The sequence below is a fragment of the Podarcis filfolensis genome (genome assembly GCF_964270895.1).
Source record: "Podarcis filfolensis genome assembly, chromosome: 11".
Classification (NCBI taxonomy): domain Eukaryota; kingdom Metazoa; phylum Chordata; class Lepidosauria; order Squamata; family Lacertidae; genus Podarcis; species Podarcis filfolensis.
The window spans coordinates 31,446,980-31,467,318 of NC_139613.1; the positions used below are offsets into that span (position 1 = coordinate 31,446,980).

General features: G+C 39.5%; 1 protein-coding gene across 5 annotated transcripts in view; it reads left to right on the forward strand.

The window, feature by feature from the left end:
* The window catches only part of VCAN (versican), a 126,438-nt gene that overhangs the window by 63,748 nt on the left and 42,351 nt on the right, over positions 1-20,339 (forward strand). For 3 of the 5 annotated variants that reach the window (XM_083576423.1, XM_083576425.1, XM_083576424.1), the window contains exon 8: positions 14,838-20,159. The exons of the other annotated variants lie outside the window; for them this stretch is intronic. In XM_083576423.1, the coding sequence (XP_083432549.1) occupies positions 14,838-20,159 (5,322 nt within the window). The remainder of the gene's footprint in view (positions 1-14,837; positions 20,160-20,339) is intronic. 5 annotated transcript variants of the gene reach the window in all.

Below are 20,339 nucleotides of genomic sequence, written 5' to 3' on the forward strand. Positions count from 1 at the left end.
GTGCTTAAGAACACTGTGTTGTTGTATAATCTAGTTCTGTGAGTTGGCTAACGGTGGTTTAGAATGCGTGGCTGGCTAACACCTAAAGTAGGCTTCCTGCAAATGAGGCTTTTTGGGGAAACAAAGCTACCATTCCCTACCCCAAGCCTTGAACCTCACTCAGAACAATGCTATGTCAAGGCATAGCATCATTCCAGGACATTCTGCTTGCCAGAAATACAGACATCAGCAAGGGATAAAAGAGTAAACGCCTTGAAAGTATTTGAAAAATTGTCCTGAAAAATTGTATGTCCCCAGATAATTGTAAAAAAGGACCCATTTCCATTTGTTGCTAAATTAGGGTAAGAATATTTCGCAACAACCCTAAGATATGTGTGTGTGTGTGCATTTATTTGTATATGTCATGAACCATAGAAACAACCTATAACTCCATATTCTATTTCTGATCCCTTGGGACCTATATGATTGCTTTCCTAAGTTGCATGCCTTTTCTATTGATATAGCATAACATGAAATTATTCTGGAAGTTTATTTATTCTTTCCTTACACCATATCAATTATTGTTTGGTAGAAAATATCTGTTGTAGTTACAGAATTCCACTTGTGGGGCGAAGGGGCTGACTGAGATCTGGCTGAAAACCAAAATCGTTTTTTGTTTTGGCAGCTTCACAAAAATGTTGATAAGGGATATGCTGATAATATTGCTGAAGGGATTAAAATGGTTCTTTCCCCCCTCATATGTGTTAGAATATGGTGGTTTTCCTGAGAAAATGTATTGCACAAGCAAACCATGCACTGACGCAATTTGAGACAGGTGTACAAGTTAATGAGGAATATATAAAGCACACCATTAGTGTGGGTCATGAGGAGTTCTAGGGCAGGTGTGCAAATTAATGAGCAAAAATATGTGTGTATGGGGAGACAACCCTTTGGGAATTTACTTTCTTAAAAAGGGAACCATGGCTATGCATGCTGCTATGTTTTCTCAGGGGCTGTTATTTCTTTCAACAGGATCCCATAACTTAACTTTCATACTGTTGTTGAATACATGATGATACAACAGGGTGGACGGAATAGTCTCCAACAGTTTGATGCTACAGTCTTTTCGTATTGTGCAAGTGGAATCCGTCTTACGTCAATACTTGGGGGTGCGGGGAGATACGCGTCATTTCTGTGCAGCTTAAAAGGAGCAGTAATGGAGAGTTATGATTCAAGAGCAAGGAGCGAATGAACTAGCAGAAGAAAAAAGGAACTTTTCTTGAGCATATAAAACTTTTTATGAGCTGACAAATACTGGGGGATTGAGGTGAGGCTGTTGTTTAACAGCAGCCGAGGGGATACTGAAAACATGACTTCTGTCTGTGTCGAGAATAATTTGCGCACCTGCGTCTTGTGGAGGCATTGGAAAGTGTTTACTTAGCATGCTTGGAAAGGCTTGCTGGGAGCCCAGGTTTCACACCAGCTATGTCTGGTTTTTTGACCCCTTCTGCTTTCGAACAGTCTGAAGCTGAGAGGGAGCCATCACTTTTTGAACGCAACATTTTATGAAAAGGGACTGCAGCCTTTTTAATGCCATTTAGCATGCCATTTATTTTTTACTTCGCTTATTTTCTGCGTCCAAGATGTAATAAGTGTATAAAACTTCAATGAAAGTAAGAGTCTTTCACAGAATGCACAGATTAAAACATAACCTTAAGCTTTGGAATAAACAAGTGTCCTTGTTAGGGCTAATACTGTTTTTTGAGATTGGACATTGTATTTACTTTTATTTTATTTATTTTTTAAAAAACCTTAACATCAAAGGTCACATGGTGAGAACCTAAGAGTTATATGAAAAATGTCTCAGATTTCAGTGGCACCAGATGTATGAGAAGCTACTTACAAGAAAAATAAAAATCACTGGTGGACATAAAATTGTATGTTTGGCAGTAGACTAGATATTGCTTCTGAGAGAGGCTTTCAGAACAAGATGAATACAGGAAGAGACCTCATTTCCACAATATAGCAAGATTTGGGGCATCAAATGTGGAGCATTTGGAACAGTGAGTGCTAGTTTGGTGCATATGGACTTGAACGATGCTGTTGTTTATTGCTGATATTTGCACTGTGAAAAGGCTTATAGATGTTTTATTTTGAAAAGTTAAAAAAATGCTTGTGTGGGAATGTGGAAAGAGATGGAACCTCTTTTCAGTGTCTGAAACTTTAGCACAGGAATGGAGAAGTAGACTGCCTGCTTCAGAAATCCCCTGCACAGAATAAAATCCTGCCTTGAGTCAGAAGGCACATGGAGGATTGTTTGAAATTTCTCTGCCTAAGCAAAACTAGCCTAACAGAGAAGCGGTTGGGATTTAATCCTTGCTCCAAGTGTATTAGCTTTGCAGGGACAACACACACACTTGATTTTGTCTGCCTGCTTTCCCTTTAAATGTGCAAGCTTTTCTGTGTCTAAAAGCTGTATTTCTCACAGTGTAATTAGGCTGTCATCTTGTCAGTGAGTGTTAATTTCTTAGTTAATCACCAAGACAGCTGTAGTAATTCTCATATTCTGAATGATCAAGTTCTTTTCTCTCTCTCTTTAACGAGGAGAATTGCATTATTATCTCACAGTGCAGTGACTGACTGCTGCTTTACCACTGGAAATGACTCCTGGGAGTTCTTTACCATTGTCAGACTTGGATTTCACCTAAGCTTGAGTTGAATATCGCCCCCAATTCATGGTGCCACTTGTCTCCTACAAAAGTGTGTGTGTGTGTGTGCATGTGTGTGTGTGCATGTGTGTGTGTGCATGTGTGTGGCCTTTTGGGAGACCTTTTGGAGAAGTCTGGGGTGGGGATTGCTTGAAATTCTACAGTTCTTGAGAGGGCAGAGGGCGTACCATTACAGTGGTACCTCGGGTTAAGTACTTAATTTGTTCTGGAGGTCCGTTCTTAACCTGAAACTGTTCTTAACCTGAAGCACCACTTTAGCTAATGGGGTCTCCGGCTGCTGCCATGCCGCCGGAGCACGATTTCTGTTCTCATCCTGAAGCAAAGTTCTTAACCTGAGGTACTATTTCTGGGTTAGCAGAGTCTGTAACCTGAAGCGTATGTAACCTGAAGCGTATGTAACCCAAGGTACCACTGTATGGGTAAGCTAGCAGAGGACTTGAATTCGGCCTTTTACTGGGGGTGGGAGAGACAACATTTGCTGCCACTTTGTTGCTTTAATAACCAGCCCAGTGGCATTCCAAATTAGTAACAGAGTGGACCAATGCAAACAATGCTATGTCATGACTTATACATTGTCTGAACGGCTTTCTTTGTTAAATTAAATTAAAAGGTCGAGTGCCCCTACTGGTGATCTTCTTGGTGCATGAGTTCACATATTGTAGAGGGATCTGTCTGAATGCAGTTGAATGTCTGCATGGCACTTATGAATGGACAGCTGTGTTCGTTTAGATCTCTATCCACACACTATTGGCTACCCTGCTTTTCAAGGCTTCCCAGTGGATGGACCTCTATGAACATATAGTTCCCGTTGTTTTGAATCATACAAATGATTGAGATGGGGGTCTGCTGCTGAGATCTTGCTCCTCCACTAGCTTTCACTCACCATAGCTGCGATATCTGAAAAAAGGCGTTAACTACCGAGGTGAATATGGCAATAGGCCACTGCTATTTTAAAAAGCAGATAAGAATCAGAATCGAAGTAAAGTGGAGTGAGTGAGAACATAAGTTTGTTCTGAAGTGGACATTAGTACTTGGCTCTCTCACATTCCTAAGTATTATTTGTTTCACTTAAATTTTCACTGGTACATGTGAAACCACTTTGTGTTAAATCTGCCTAACTGGAAGACCTGTTGTTTGTTATACTTGCTCTACAAGCATTATGGACGCCTTTCTAAACAAAGTGAACACAGGGATAGTATAAGCTCATTTTTTATTTGAGAAACGATTGTACGTGTTTGAAAGAGAAAAAAGGATTATTCCTGCACTTTGTACAAAATGTGAATTGTAGGCTTGAAAACTCCTTAATGTTAATTGCCAGCCTAAATGGTAGATTTGAAAAAATCTTAAACAATTGACTCAATAGTCCATTGCCGTCCATTGTAAGATGTTTCTGTGAAGCTTGTTAAAGAATGATTATCTTTCCTCAGATTCCTTCGTAGACACCCGGAAACAAAATCATATACACATTGTCTCTGCTGTTTTTTGCATTGTTGCCAAGGAAACTTCATCACCCTATAAACAATACTTGAGGCTTCCTAATGGCTTTTTGTGCATTTATGAAACAAATGAATGGTCACTTTATTCATGGGTACCATGCCATTTTCATTATTCTCATAGGGAAATAGAAAAAAAAACCTTTGCAAAGTACATATAGAGAAGGACCTATTCCGCATTTTACATAGATGCAACTCTTAACATGTGTTTTCTATTGAGGAATATGTTTCACTTCTTGAACATGTGGAAAGTTTGTCATCTGTTCCTTTAGGCACTATTGAAATGTGAATGTCCTGCCATTCTTGCTGCAAATGTTAGCTAATTGTCACCTCTGGGGAAATAGCTGGACATAGTGAGAACTTTAGTTCCAAAACAAATGGGCCAACACTCATAAAACCAAATTCAGAACAAATGTGGCATTTGGCACCATTAATGCAAATAGCCTTGTATGGGCAGAAGCTTTTGATGCTTCTCATTTTTTCTCTCTTTTTGTATATGTTGCTTTTCAAACAAATTTCACAGTGGCATAGAAATTTCAAAATGGTGCTTTTTAAAGATTGAGGTACTATGGCCATCACTGCCAGCACTAATTTATTATATTAATAGCATACTACTTTGAGCGCTTTCTGACTTATTTCAACACATCCAGTCTCATGAAAGCACTAAAATTGCAGGGAATGTCCAGTACTTTGTCAGGTGTGATTAGTGTAAGAGCCATTTTTGGCACATTAACACTGCAGTAGAAATAGTAAAATGAAAGCACTCCTCTCAAAGAGACAGATCCATCATCTATGAATAACCCCACCAAGTTAAGCTGAATTTGCTGTTTAGTCGTGTCCGACTCTTCGTGACCCCATGGACCAGAGCACACCAGGCACTCCTGTCTTCCACTGCCTCCCGCAGTTTGGTCAAACTCATGCTGGTAGCTTTGAGAACACTGTCCAACCATCTCGTCCTCTGTCATCCCCTTCTCCTTGTGCCCTCAATCTTTCCCAACATCAGGGTCTTTTCCAGGGAGTCTTCTCTTCTCATGAAGTGGCCAAAGTATTGGAGCCTCAGCTTCACGATCTGTCCTTCCAGTGAGCACTCAGGGCTGATTTCCTTAAGAATGGATTGGTTTGATCTTCTTGCAGCCCATGGGACTCTCAAGAGTCTCCTCCAGCACCATAATTCAAAAGCATCAATTCTTCAGCGATCAGCCTTCTTTATGGTCCAGCTCTCACTTCCATACATCACTAGTGGGAAAACCATAGCTTTATAGGATCTCCTATACACACATATTTTAATCTCTTCCCCTTTTGCGAGGTCTGTCACTCCTGAAATCACCATCAGGTTGACAGAAAGGATAAACAGTCAGTCATTGAGCACTTAGAAAAGGATGCTGTGATTACTAAGACCCAGCATGGGTTTCTCAAAAACAAGTAATGCTGGATGAATTTCATTTCTTTTTTTGATAGAGTTACAAGCTTGGTGGATCAGGGGAATGCTGTGGACGGAGTGTATCTTGATTTCAGTAAGGATTTTGTCAAAGCCCCCCATTATATTCTTGCAGAGAAGCTGCACCACACTGCACTCCTTTCCAGTTTCTGGAGGGGGTGATGCTGAGCTACAGCATTTGTTTTTCTTATGTGGCGTAAGGCTTCTGACATTGGCTAAGCATTGCAGGAAGAAACCACGGGGTGGCATATGAAGAGATCCTTGGTGAAATGGGTTGTCACCACTTAATTTGTCATTGTAACTTTATTATGTTGTTTCATTGGGAAGTGGCTGAGTGAATGTGGGAACATCATCTCCTTTTTCTAATCTAGCCTTGCCCTTTTTGGAAAATCAGCAGAACATCATAATAAAGTTACAAAGCAAAGGTAACATCACTTATTTTGGGTTCAAGTTTCTGGAAACAAATTACTGCTTTATGTGGCTAATAAATATTTTACAGGAACGTTTTTGAAATAAGAGAAGTAAGACTGTTCTGTTCTAGACAGTGACCCACTTTTACAGGACCTGTATTTAGAGAAGTAAATATTAGGAACTAAGCTGGTGGGTCATTATCTCTCTCCTACTAAATGAAAAAATGTACTCTATGACCAGTGATTAATGGGATGGGGTTAGGTAGGGGGGAATGGGTCATATGGAGTCACAGATCTAGAATAAATGTGTATTACTGTGACATAAGCAGTTACAACTGAATATTTAGTGAGGTCCATGATTATTATCTGCTGTGGAACCAAATGTTGGTTTACTCATTCATTCAGCTTTACTGGCATAATTTAGACAATAAAAATCATTCTCCTAATATTGCTTCTGGGCATCGGACAATATAGGAATTCAGAGCTACATCCCATATATGTGAATACAGTGGGGAATCACAGTTACATTATGACTTTTTTAGCATTGAGTGTTCCAAGTATCTTCTTAGTCGTTTAAAGCCAAATTCAAATGTTACCTTTACAAGGCCATTGGATACACAGCCAGCAGTCAGAATCACAGTTAATCAGATAAACTGTTCTCAGCAGATTCCTTGTTCTTTTCATGGCGTTTGCTAGGTTATATACCAGTGTTAATCCTGCAAGAATGTTATCCTTAGTCACATTATGCTATTTTTAGGCACCAGTTGTTTTGGGGAAAATATGAGAATAACTGTTAGAGAACTACCAGCACAGACATTTTTTCAGTACCTATGTTAGATGAGATACCATGTTCTTTTGATAAATGCTTTTTAAAAAGTCAGGCCCAATTTATGCATGCATATTGAAGGTAGTAAAGTGCTTGTGGATAATTTCATTACCTCAGTTTCACATGGAAAGCCACATGCAAACAGTCCAGAGTGAGAAAGAATGGTTTCATTACTCTCAATTTTAACTTGGTCCCCCCCCTTCATTTCAAGTTAAAATGGTGGTAGAATGAAATAAATATAATTTTTCCACCATGCAATTTTTTAGCTTGACAGATTAATCAGGAAATGAGCTGATTTCAAGCCCAGTCCTATACAATATTTGTCAGATGCAAGTTCTCTTGGGAGAATTACTCCTAAGCAAGGGTACATAGAATAGTCTTATTCTGCATAAATCTCACACAGTAAAGTTGACAGCAGTATTTTCCTGAACAACACATGATGAATACATTTTTAAAGTTATGTTAACATTTACCATATCCTTGACTCCAGTGAGATATTAACAACAGGTATTCGTTGAAGAAAGGATACATTTCTGACTACTTCCTTCCCCTGAGTTCAGCACATAGCCAGCTGTACAGGATTCTCCATTAACGTTGCCAGTAAAGCGCAACATGTTTTAGCTTTGAGAAGGCTTACTTGACCTTTCTACTTCAGTCTTCAGCAAATATATAAGTAACTGATTGTGCTCACTTGGGCATTCCTAAGTATCAGGATGCTGATGCTCCTGAATGCCATTTTGACTCCTGCCATGTAAGCATTTAGGGAGGAGTTCATTGTAGCACCAAGTTAAAGTCCCTTAGCGGCACTAGCAGAATGGCTTGCGTAAGAGAAAGTGCAGGAAGCCAGGATATTTGTGGATAGTTGCGCAACCAGCCACAAGAACTATGGTATTTAGACTTTGGTTTTTCTGTGACCTTCTTCCTGGAAAATGGACAGTGACAATAATTTGCACAACTGGTCGCACAACAAGCTTCTGCTAGTGCAATTGTTGCATGGGTTTTCATTTTCTTCGAGCATTATTCTCACCCTTGTGCTGGTGGTCAGAAAATGTTGAATCCTGCTTGGGAGATGATTAACCATTTGGGAGAAATGATGTAGGAGTTTTCACTAACCAATTTGTTCAAGCAAAGGGAGGAATCCATGGGCTGGAGTGATAAACCCGAGTAAAGGTTTGAGACCTGCTATTGAGTTCACTTATCCTTAAAGCTTCATTATCCCAGTAATCCTACCACCTCACTGAAGGATGCATTTTTGTATTTATCTCACCTTACCAGTCCTGTATGCAATGCTGAACTGTAAAGAGTCTTAAAGGATTTTTTAGGGCAAGATTTAATGCCATATAAAAGATGCTGAGCTCACAAGAACCTCAATTTCCTCATTTTTTAGTGGTGTGTGCAGGCTGCCAGAGTGGAAAGATAGTTTTGGTATAATACCCACATAGAATGTGTGAGAGAGTGGGTGTGCATCCGTGTTCACAGTTCTCTTGCCAAAAAGGGCAAAATTCCTTGATTGAAGGCAGCAGAAGAAAACATGTTTTGGCATATTGATATTAGTGAATAAATAATGATTCTGAATAGGATTGTGTATTTAATGCTAAGAAATACTATGAGATTTCTTCGTTAAGCCAGATCTTAAAACCATAAGCTAGGAACAGTTTATAGAAGAGGGGACATCCAAGAAAGACACTGCTATTGCCAAGCCTGACACACAGCAAACCTATATAGTTTTTGGGCAAACTCTTCCAAGGTTACATTTTTAGACATGGGATTAAGTTATGGGATCATTCCCATGACTAAAAAAGGCAAGGTGGAAGTATTCATTTAGTAAGGGAGAATAAACATTAACAAATTCCTTGGTTTATCCTGTAACTTAATGATTGTTTAAAATACCAGGTTAAGTTAAGGAGAGCATGCTAGAAACAAGGTCTTTCTTTTGGCAAATCAGTATACCCCTGATTAAAGACACATTCATTAACTGCCTAGGTGGTTAAAGAATTAGGCACTGGCTAAAATAAAGTAATAGTGTCATGCTTGATCATTGTCAATGCTTGGTTGAGCACAGTGCAGTTAAGAACAAACAAACCGTCAGTTACTTTGTGCCCATACGTATGAAAAGGTCCTCTCTTATATTAGTAACATTTATGTGAATAGCCTTCCCCCCCCTTAATGGGTTTTGATGGTGGTTTTCAGAGTCTGGTCAGGCAGAACTTGCTATAGAATTCAAGGAGGGACATACCTAATTGTGCAGTTATTGTTTCCTCTTTGGACCCAGCTAGACGGCAAGTTGGATCAAGCTTTGTTACGCTTTCCCATAGTCTTCTCAGCTTGGATTGGGCCTCTTCCACTTTGACTCAAGTTATTCTGCATAAGGTTCAGTTTATTTTGTGCAGACTGTGGCAGGCTCGGATAGTCAATATTGAAATTGGGCCTTACTTGATGCCCCTTTGGAATATGCTCACATAGCCAGGGGGAAAATACAGCTATTCCAAACTAATATTGAATAAAAACAAAATAAAAAAATTCCTTCCAGTAGCACACGAAAGCTCACACCAATAACAAACTTAGTTGGTCTCTAAGGTGCTACTGGAAGGAATTTTTTTATTTTGTTTCAAGTACAGCAGACCAACACGGCTACCTACCTGTAACTAATATTGAATAGGAACTTGTAAGGTTCTTCCACTCTCAGAACTGAAGTTTTGTAGTACCTGACGAGTGCATGGCAAATCAATCTCTCTTGGTGATTTTCAATGGAAATGCTATTTTTGTCTTTGAAAATTGTACCACATGTGCTAATAATTGCACAGTATGCATGCATGCAGATTCAGAGACAGAACAATCTAAAAAAAATAAATGCTGCCTTTATAGTTTTATAGCTTTCTTTTATCCTATGACACATCTCTCACTTAATCACAATGAGCTGCCACTTCAGGCCACTTTCTCCAGTGCAGTTATACTGACTGCAGTGGGACTTAATTCAGAGTAATCGGTTTGAGGATTTCAACTATAGTCTAAAAATAAAAGTCTTGGACAGCTGAATATTAACTAAAGCTGTAGAAAGAAATAGCACTGCCATTGTCAACATTTAGGTCATGTGACAGTAATTTAAACTTTCTTAGAACTGCACTAAAATATATATTAAGTCTATTGCAACCATTCTACACAATCCAAAACCATATTAACAGTCATAATGAAAATCTACAGCCAACAGATGAGTGAATAATAAAAAACAAGGCTATAATGAATTACAAAGAGAAATGGAAGACATAAGAAAAGCGGAAGAAATGCTAAATTCTATAACAAGAACCACCACCACCCCTCTGAAAGTGACAGTAAAACACCCCCCCCCATTTCCCTTGAGATCTAGGGTTACTTCTTTGAATGTTCTACCAGTAATGTTATCTGAAAGCAGCTTATCAATAGTATACATAATTTCTTTACCATAAATGATCTCTTTAGTAAATAAGGAAGAGATTATTCTTAACCTCTGGTGGTATAAATAACCCCAGACCAAAGTAACCTGTCCCATGTTCATCTGTGCACTCAATGTCCATCATATTTGAATTTCTAAGAAGAAGCTTGACATGCGTAAGGTAGAAAAGAAGCAATTCTATTAATGGGTCTATGTTCATCTTGCATCTCTTGTACTGTGCATTTTTCCAGTTGTTTCCAGCTGTTTCATTTCCGCACAAATTCTGGCGATATGCAGTATAAATGGTGGCTCGTTCACTTCTACTTGTGTGTAAGTGGCCTGGATAAGTGTGAACTGCACATGTGCAAATAGAACTACCCAGATTTGTCAGTATAAGGAGGACAGGTGTGAAAAGCTTTGCATTTCTTGTTTTGGAAAAATAAAATTGAGAGTGCTGACATGGCATAAGATTATAATTTAGACAGAAGTGAGGATATTACTGAGGTGCTAATTTAAAACATTGGAGGTCAACAAAATATGATTAAAGAGCCAGTGTACCACTGAGCCAGAAGATGCATTAAACTGAAATGAATGAATGACTTTTCTGAGCTTGGAAGAAGCATTTGCAAAGCTGTGATGAAGCCAAAGTGGAGAATGTGAGGGTGCTCCCTCTGGCAACATCCACTCTGCACAGATGTTTCTGGTCTCAGCCAACAATTCTGACAGTCTGAAATGGGGCCCTTCAGACAAGAATTGGAACTTGAGAAGATTCTGCTAATTAAAACATTCATCTGCTTTTCCATGCTCTTCTACTGGAATACAGGCAATCCTGTAAACCAAGTTCTGTAACTGAATCTAAAAACTCCAATACCAAGACTGACCACCCAACTTGCTTGATTTTCAACTCCTTTCAGGCCAATTGTACAATAAATAAGTTCTTCTTTAGCACTGCCTTCAAGAAACTGAGTTGACTAATAATTTATAGCTTTATACGAGTTTCATGTGTCCTTAAAAAGAAGAAGGGCTTACTGCTACAGGGTGTGTACATTTTCCCCAAATCTCTCTTTTAATTGTTGAAGAGAGGACAAAAAGTGTACTTTGATTAAGTGTGTTTGTGTGAAAGACTGAACCAACAGAAAAATGTTCAGCAATATATTCCTTAAACCTTTAAATCACAGCCAAAGATAACAGTGCTTTGACAAGGATACATCAGCTAGGAAACATTGTGAACAGGACTTCAAAAAACACTGACTTTCACTCTGACTTTGGCCAGCCTACTTACAAATAAGTCTGAGAGGGGAGAATAGAATAAAAAAGTTAATAATTTTTGCATAGCTTGGTTTGTTTAACTTAAGTGTATGTAGTGGTAGCTATGTTTTCCCCCCACAACTAACTTGCTGACATTGGGCAAATTCCAAATTCCATCTTGCCAGAGGGAGTAAAACTGTTAGCAACTTTCAGGGGTTTCAGTTCTTCCCCAGATGGAGGGATCAGAGATTCATCATTGATATTTGAAGGCTGCATTCATACAGCAATTATTCATTAAATTTGGAAGACTAAACGATGCTTTGGCATAATCATGCCCCTCCTGGCAAGTTGACAATATGACTGACAAGTCAGCAGTGGCAGGGTCAGCAAGGTCTATAGTCTAGTGATATAGCTTCTTATCATGTGCAATACCCTGAGTTCTACTAGGTAAAAGCTGGAAGGTTATAGAGAGCTATGGCAGGTCAAGAAAATAGTGTAGTCAATAGAAAGCTAAAGCCAGGGACCAAAATTGGCACAGTTGAGAACCAACAGTTCTCAAAAGATCTTCATCCAGTTGAAGCTGATGCTACCCATAAAGGTAAAGGTAAAGGGAACCCTGACCGTTAGGTCCAGTTGCAGATGACTTTGGCGTTGTGGTGCTCATCTTGCTTTACTGGCCGAGGAAGTCAGCGTACAGCTTCCGGGTCATGTGGCCAACATGACTAAGCCGCTTTCTGGTGAACCAGAGCAGTGCACGGAAACGGCGTTTACCTTCCCACCGGAGTGGTACCTATTATCTACTTGCACTTTGAGGTGTTTTCGAACTGCTAGGTTGGCAGGAGCTGGGACCGAGCAATGGGAGCTCACCCCATTGTGGGGATTCGAACCGCCGACCTTCTGATCAGCAAGTCCTAGGCTCTGTGGTGTAACCCAGAGCACCACCCGCTTCCCTCTGATGCTACCCATATATAATCTAAACCTTGATCGTTCCGCGATTGCTGACCATTCCTTATCAACGTTGTTGCCCAGCTTAGGAGGACAGGATTATCCTGAAGCATAATTTAGTCTTCCGTATCCCCTAAATGAGAGCTGAATGGATATACACCCTTTAGATGGCTTGCATGCATTTCTGATCTCTTCATCTGGGGAAGAACTGAGACTACTGAAAATTATTGACAACCGCCCCTCTCAAGCCAGGTGAGGGAGAGGGAGAGAGGGGTGTGTGTGGGGATAGATGGTGTCCTCCAACCCTCTATCAGATTGCTAGATTTCCAGTGGTCATACATTTTATAGGGGGAGAGGTTGATCAAAGCAGTGAGAGTCCAAATGGAGAGAATTGCAGTGAATCTGGACCCTAGGTGATGCAATGTGTGCTCTGACAGGAGCAAAAGAAAATGAAAAAACGTAAAAGAAAAGGTACAGATTCAAGCTCTGTTCATAAGGCAAATACCTATGAGGACTGAAAAGCTGATGATCACAGCCAAATTACAAAAACTGTAGCATGAAGAAGGTATTTAATGTAATATTATAGAACTCCATGCTATACAATACCATTCCACCCACCCAGGGGAACTGTTAGGTTGTGAACAACTGTTCAATGTTTTAGAAGAGAACCTGGTTTTAAAATTATCTAAATATGCTAAATCTGTAGCAGAATCATGTTGGAGCATTGCATCTCTATAAATTGCTTCTTTTGTGTGTATTATATGTTTTAAAGCTTAAGGAGATCAATGCAGACTTGATGTAGACTGTTGTTGGCTACATATGTATATATGTTTATGTCTTCTCTGTGTGCCTAAAACAGATGCTTTTCATCAGGGTTATTACCTACTATAAATGAATTATACTAAACCAGTAATCTATGTGTCTCCCAGGTGAGAAAAGTAAGCCAATGGCCAGGAATTTTTTAGTCTCATTACTGCCCCACAGTAGAGGGGCCAGTTTTTCAGTTTATAACTTTGAATTGATTGGTTAAATGTTTTGAACTACAGCAGCAGAGAGTTTAACAAACAAACAAAAAGTTTCAGAATTACTGAAGATGGTATTGTTTAGGTAAGGGGAAAAAATTATTCCTGAGTTTTTCTCATCATGGTAGTTTGTTTTGCTGCCATTGCTTTCAATAGCCTCGGGGGGTTGATTGGTTTACTGCAGTATATGAAGACAACTCCACAGTCTTCTACTTTTCCAAGAAACTACTATCATGGGGTAAAGCAGTTCTGGGAACTTTAGCTGTATTTGGATATGCCTGAATAGATCTCAGGGCAGAGTGAAAATTATAGTCAGTATGAAGGGTTTGGGCTTCTTCCCTTGTATTACAGGCCTCTCAGTTACAATAAAAGCTCTCCAGACTTTCATTTTATTAAAAAATGCTGGAGAGACAAAACTAGAGAAAAGGTCTCTATCTTTCATCTCGGTAATTAAAAAATGGTGTGCCCTAAAATAATCCTGATGTTAAAATAGCTTGTAATACTTTTACTTCAGTTTCATTAGCCCATAAAGCAGGTTGTGTGCAAAGCAAGGGCAGTTAGCCGTGACCTTGGTGAGTTCATTAAAGGAACCTCCAGATATCAAGTCCTTTTTCCCGCATCCATCTTGCTCTCAATGCAGTCATACCTACCCACTGGCTTCATATCCTGACCAAACATATCTAGATGCTATCATCACTCACAGAGTCACCCTAGACCTCTGCATAGTCTCCAAGATGTCCCAGATACTGTCAATCTCCTTTCCCTCCATAGCTTCTGATAGAGCGTTTCAAATCTTTCTATCACCTTGCTATATCCTTCTTCCAGTGAATGCTGTACTGCCACTAGAAGGCCATGCCCTTCAAACACTGCTGCTGAACTATTTGAAGACCTACTTGATTTGTTAATTTTTACTAAGCTGTCTATATTTAAACTCTAAATTTTCTTTTCTAACTTTCTAAGGAAGATTAGTTTATGATAGAACATACTGCAGTGGCATGTAGTTATGTGTGTGATATCATCGATACTTTATTCACCTAATGGTTGACAATTTCCTCTTTCTTCGTAGACTATAGTATCTCTGTTTAAATAAGCACTTTGAAATATTTATTTCGTTTCATTTCATGGTATCACAAAACTTGGGGAGGGATGACTCAGTACAACAAAAACAACAACATCGTAGTGAAATATTAGAAGTGTTTAAATAGCTGGATACTAATGGAAGCACATGGGAGCATTCGATCTATTTTTCCTTTCAGTGCATTTGGTTTTACTGTGACAGTTGATGCCCATGTCAAGCCAGTTGCTAAAAATATTATTAAAAGCTCTCTTTCTTTGCAGATCCAGTGCATGAAGTTTGGGATTTATTTGGTTATCATGAAATAGATGAGCCCCCTACAGATACTGATTCAACACAAGATGAACCCTGCACAGCAACGCCGGATGAGGAATCTGCAGAACTTTTAATTTTGGACCCTTTATTCTACCCAGAAATATACAATCTTGGAGAAGATGATGACGAAGAAGACTGCGAGAATACTACTGATGTCACAACTCCACCGGCTTTGCAGTTTATCAATGGAAAGCAACAGGTGACTACAGCACCTAAAGATAGAAATGCGGAAGAAGCAAGGAGTGACCAGATTGAAAGTTTACCACATTCCAAAAATGTAACCTTTTCACACATCAGTGATACTAACATAGTTTCTGAAAATGAGATCTCTGCCACAGTGCAGCCAAATGAATCTGCTGAAATTATAGGAGAAGCCACTACGCAGAAGCTAACAGCAGAATCTATCATGACGGAACTGGCCTTTAGTGGCGATTCTGAAGTTTCTACTACAGATAAAATCCTTGAAATAACATCTCTACATGGCCAGCCATTATCAGACACTACAGAGAAATTAACACAGCCTGGAACAGATTTTCATCAAATCTTAAGCAAACATCCTGGCATTTTCTCTGTAATTAATACAAAATATTCAGGAGCTTCTACTACCATGCCTGAGTCAAACAGTTACAGCTTTTCACACTCAGTAAGAACACCTCCAAAAGAAGCTTCTGAAAGGTTTTCTACTACAACGTTTGCTCCAACGTTTGCTTCCATAATCATAGAAGACAGCACAGCACTTGAAAATGTTCTACAAGATGAATATAAATCAACAGTTAGACCAGATGCACTTCTTACTGCTGAAAGTTCAATAGAAACAACCAGAAGTCCTAGTTTGTTGAATATACCAGAAGGCTCTGGAGATGTTCAACAAGAGAATGCTAAACCTACGACCGCGGTAATAAAAATGACAGGAACAGAAGAAAATCCTGTTCAGGATATTTCCTCAGATCTTGGCAGACACAGCCCTACAAAAAGCAGCCCTCCTGTATCACAGCCTCTTGCATCTTTGTATAAAGACATGAATTCTACACTTGAACAGAGTTCTGTAGAAGCTCTTACTACCCAAACTATTCCTAAATTAATTTTGAACTCTACCAAAAATGCCGAAGAAGTGAGGGATGATAAGGACGAGATTAAGAGCACCATTTCCTCATCCAAGGAGTATTCAACTACTGTTAAAGCAGAAAAGTTGCTGTTCAGTAACGATAGCGTCAGATCTGTAAGCCAAGAATCCATAGCTCTCACTAAATCAGTATCAGTGACAGATGCCTCACCTCTCAAAACTAAAGAGGCCACAGAGAAGATAATTCCTGTAGATGAAGAATCTGGGGATGGATCCACAGATGTTTGGAGGAAACCTGGCATGGACATTCTTTTGGGGGGTCCCACCAGCAAAGTGGTAAGTACTGACTCCCCATTTATTGACCCAGGTACTGAAAAAATAGATGTTATCACTATAGCTACTACATTGAGTTCATTACTATTGAGATCTCAACCTGGAAGCACAGACACACAAGTGAAGGAGCTAGATACTCTTAACACAGATTCATCACCTTTGGAATATGCAATTATTATTGATCCCACAATGCAAGTGTTAAGTACTGAATCAGACAGAAAGGCCATGGAAACTAAAACTGAAGTGCAAGTATCAAAGGATATAACTGATAACCAAGGACCAGTAAAACATGAATTGGATGCAGTCACGCAACTGCCATTTAGTGAAAAGTCTATTCTGGAATCAAATGAAGAGATGATAACATCTTCTACAGCGATTGAAAAGAAAATTGACTTGTTTGAGACATCTGGTGTGGCATCATCTGTAGAGTCAACTGGAAGTGGAAGCACTACAATCCTTTCTGTCAGCACTCCTACACCATTGAAAGATAACATTATTCTGCAAGAAAGAGGTTCTGAGTTTTTAATAAACGAAACAATGGAATCTGCCAAACCAGAAAGCACTGGACACTTTTCTCCAACCATTTCTGCTGAGATAATTGACCTGGTGGATGTGGGCTCTGGAGAGGAATCAGGAGATAACAGAAGTAGTGTAGTACTTGTGACTCATGGTCCTACAGAAAGAATAATAAATACTAAATTTCCATTGATTGAACAAGGTTCTGGAGACATAGATTCTTTTACAGAACCTCCTATAAAAACAACATATGAAAACAAAGGTAGCAGCGTGACATCTAGATATATGCTGTTTACTGATGCACCTGCAAAGTTAGACACACATAGTCATCACACCACCAGGTTCACTTCAGTGAATGCAGGAATTACAAACACTGAAGGAGAAACACCAGCTGAATCGGAAACAATAGCTTTTACTACAATCCCTCCTTTAGAAGATGAAATGAATTCTGATGAAGAACATGCTGCTGAAACATCAGATGAAATGGTACAGACCTTTGGAGTGGTAACACAAGAATCTTTCATTAAAAGTAAAGAACCTTTAACTGGACAAACAGGAATTTCAACTGTTTCTACATTTATCCCATACATAGAAGAAATAAAAATTAATGTCACACCTGGAACTGAATTTGTGCAAAAGAATCTCTCTTCACATGATAAGATCCTCACGATTGAGTCTGAAACATTTCCAGATGAACCTGTAAGCCCTTCACCAGCAGCTGAAGATAAAGAACAGTTGGCACAAAATGCTCACCCAACTGAGGACAGCCACAAGCCTTCCTCCATGTCTACAGGGTACAAGCCAGTAAAAAAGGCAACCAGTAATGCTCCATTTTTTTCGGAACAAGGTTCAGGAGATGCAATCTTTACTGTTCCATCTACCACTGTGCCTATAAGTTCTGCTATATTAAATGTCAATGCAAGCACATTAAGTCTTGACATTCTTCATCCTAGAAGTTCAGAAGCAAGTACTTCAGAGGAAAAAATAAAAAAATCTGATACATATCCCACTGAAACATATGAGGATTTCAGCAGTGTTAATAAATATCCATACACTATAGCAGTAGAGTTGCTTGCAGGAAGAGACAAAATAGCCCCTAGTGCATCTACCTTAGATACCCGGGTCATTGGCACAGAAGTACCTACTATAAAGCAACTCATTCTTGAAAATTCTCAAAACCTAGAAAATAGCTACCAGGAGAAGGAAAATACAACATTATCAACATTGGTAGCTACTGATGGAATTTCGGAGGAAGCTTCTCACGTGGTGATGTATGAAGATACAACTCCTGTTCCTGAATCTGTTCCTGGAAGGCCTACTCTTGGAATTGCTAAAGAAACTAAACCCACCTCAGAACCTGAAATGATGAGAATAGCAATTCACGAAGGATCTGGAGAAGGTTCTGGTTGGCGGGACACCATGGAAAAATATCCTGAATCACCTACCCAGTTGCCAAAAAGAGTAATACCCTCATCTCATACACCTGGCAAAAATAATTCAAAGGTTGTGGACCTTGCTGAAGCAGTGAATGGATCTGAAATAGAATTAGTATCATCACCCACCCACGGAGAAGAAAAACAAATGCTACCAACCTCGGATAGTGACTTTTCAGAGACATTTGCAGATGAAAGTTCCACAAACAGCATAAAAGACTTTGAGGAACTTATCCCACTGCCTGGTGACAAAAGGAATTATTCGGGGGGTATTTCCAGCTTCATTGATGTAGGCCATGGAATAATATCTGATGAAACAACAATTATAGATGCTGATAACTTGAAATCAAATATTGAAGACATAGGTGGACAAAGAACTGTGGGCTCTGAGAGACCCTCGATGTACAGCATTTATACTTCTGTAACAGAAATTCAGACTGCCACACCTACAATTACTTTAGCTGTTGATAAATCAGATGGCTTTGGAGATGGTCAAGGGAGTTCTGTAACCAGTAAGTTCATATTCAGCAAGCCCATGATATCTGATCTGACACCAACATCAAATGATGTGGGCTCAGGAGATGCCACACCTTTCACAACAGAAACTGGTGTTACTCAAGAGCTGCCCAAAATAGCTGCATTGCTTCCAACTATGCCACTTCTTGTTAGATCTACCACGTCATCGCCAACCAGCTCCAAAACTGATGAAAAGGACAAAGAATTAGAGCTGGAAACTAAACATACAGATTCCAAAAATACAATAGAAGACAACTCTGAATTACAAACATTGTCAGACAACCAAGCAATAGCTGATGAAAGTGAAATTGCTTCTACCGCAGACTCTTCAGGAAAAGGAGAAGTAGATATGGATGAAAAGAAACTCGTGGCTCCTACGCCGCCATACCTACCCATTGAGCCATGGAAATCTTTGACAACACACAAATCTGAAGAAAGCACAGTTACTGTACAACTTGCTTCCCAAAGTGTAACGAAGTCTGAAGAAACAACCCAGGAGGTCTACAAAGGAATGAAGGAAACGGAAGCCACAGAATCCATAGAAACAGATCCAGAAAAAATACATTCTGCAACTCAAACTCCAAAGTTGCCCGTGACTGTCTATTTACTCAATGGAGCTTCTGAGTATCCTGAAGACATAATGCCAAGTACTTCATCATCAGTTGACAATGACAAGCATGATTTGTCACCAGTACAAACCTTTAGAGAAGCTAGTGCTGACATCACAGCAACTTACAAACCTGCCCTGAAAGAGTCTTCAGGAAGCACCGAGTTCCCATTAGCATCTTCTCCCAAACTGGTATCAGAAAGCAAGACCACTGAATCTGTGCCTAGTTCTGTAACAGAAATGAAGGAAAAGCCAGGAAGTTCAACAGAAGTGATTATTGTCGAAGGAACCATTGCTCCTGGAGAGTCTCTTTCAAAAGAAGCTAAGCCAACATTTATAGTTCCAGGAACTGACATTTTAGAATCTAGTTCAGAAGAAGAAACTTCTCATGAGAAGGAGCTAAATCAGTTAGATGAAAATAGTGCTGATGGAGACTTACCATGGATTCGCACCACACCATCTCCCATTCCACATGAAAGTAAAACAGGTGGAGTATTTGGGACTGATGGTGAAGCCGATGTTTGGCCAATTTCATCCCCTCCATCAGTAGACACAACTGTGGAAACCCAGACTGCATTGGATGGGCAGAAGAAGCCAACAACTGTTTCCTCTAATGCTGCAACAAAAAACCCAGGCTCTGAAAACACTCCCGAATATATTAAGCAGGCAAGAACCACAGGGGGAATAAACAGCATTGAACTTGTAACACCACCACTTTTGCTTCTGGATGTAACTAATGGATCAGATTTCCTGATTGGCACAGGTGGGGGTTCAGTCGAAGGCACAGCAGTTCAGATACCAGGTAAGAGTTAAATTTTCCACTACTGAAATGTTCTTCACTCACATGAAAATATTGGCCTGATGATACAATATAGTAAACTCTGAAGATACTACTGTTAGGTCTCACAATACATTTTTCATCAGTCTTTGCAATCTCAACTTTTTTTGAGCACACAGACACATTTACAAATGTAATAGGCGA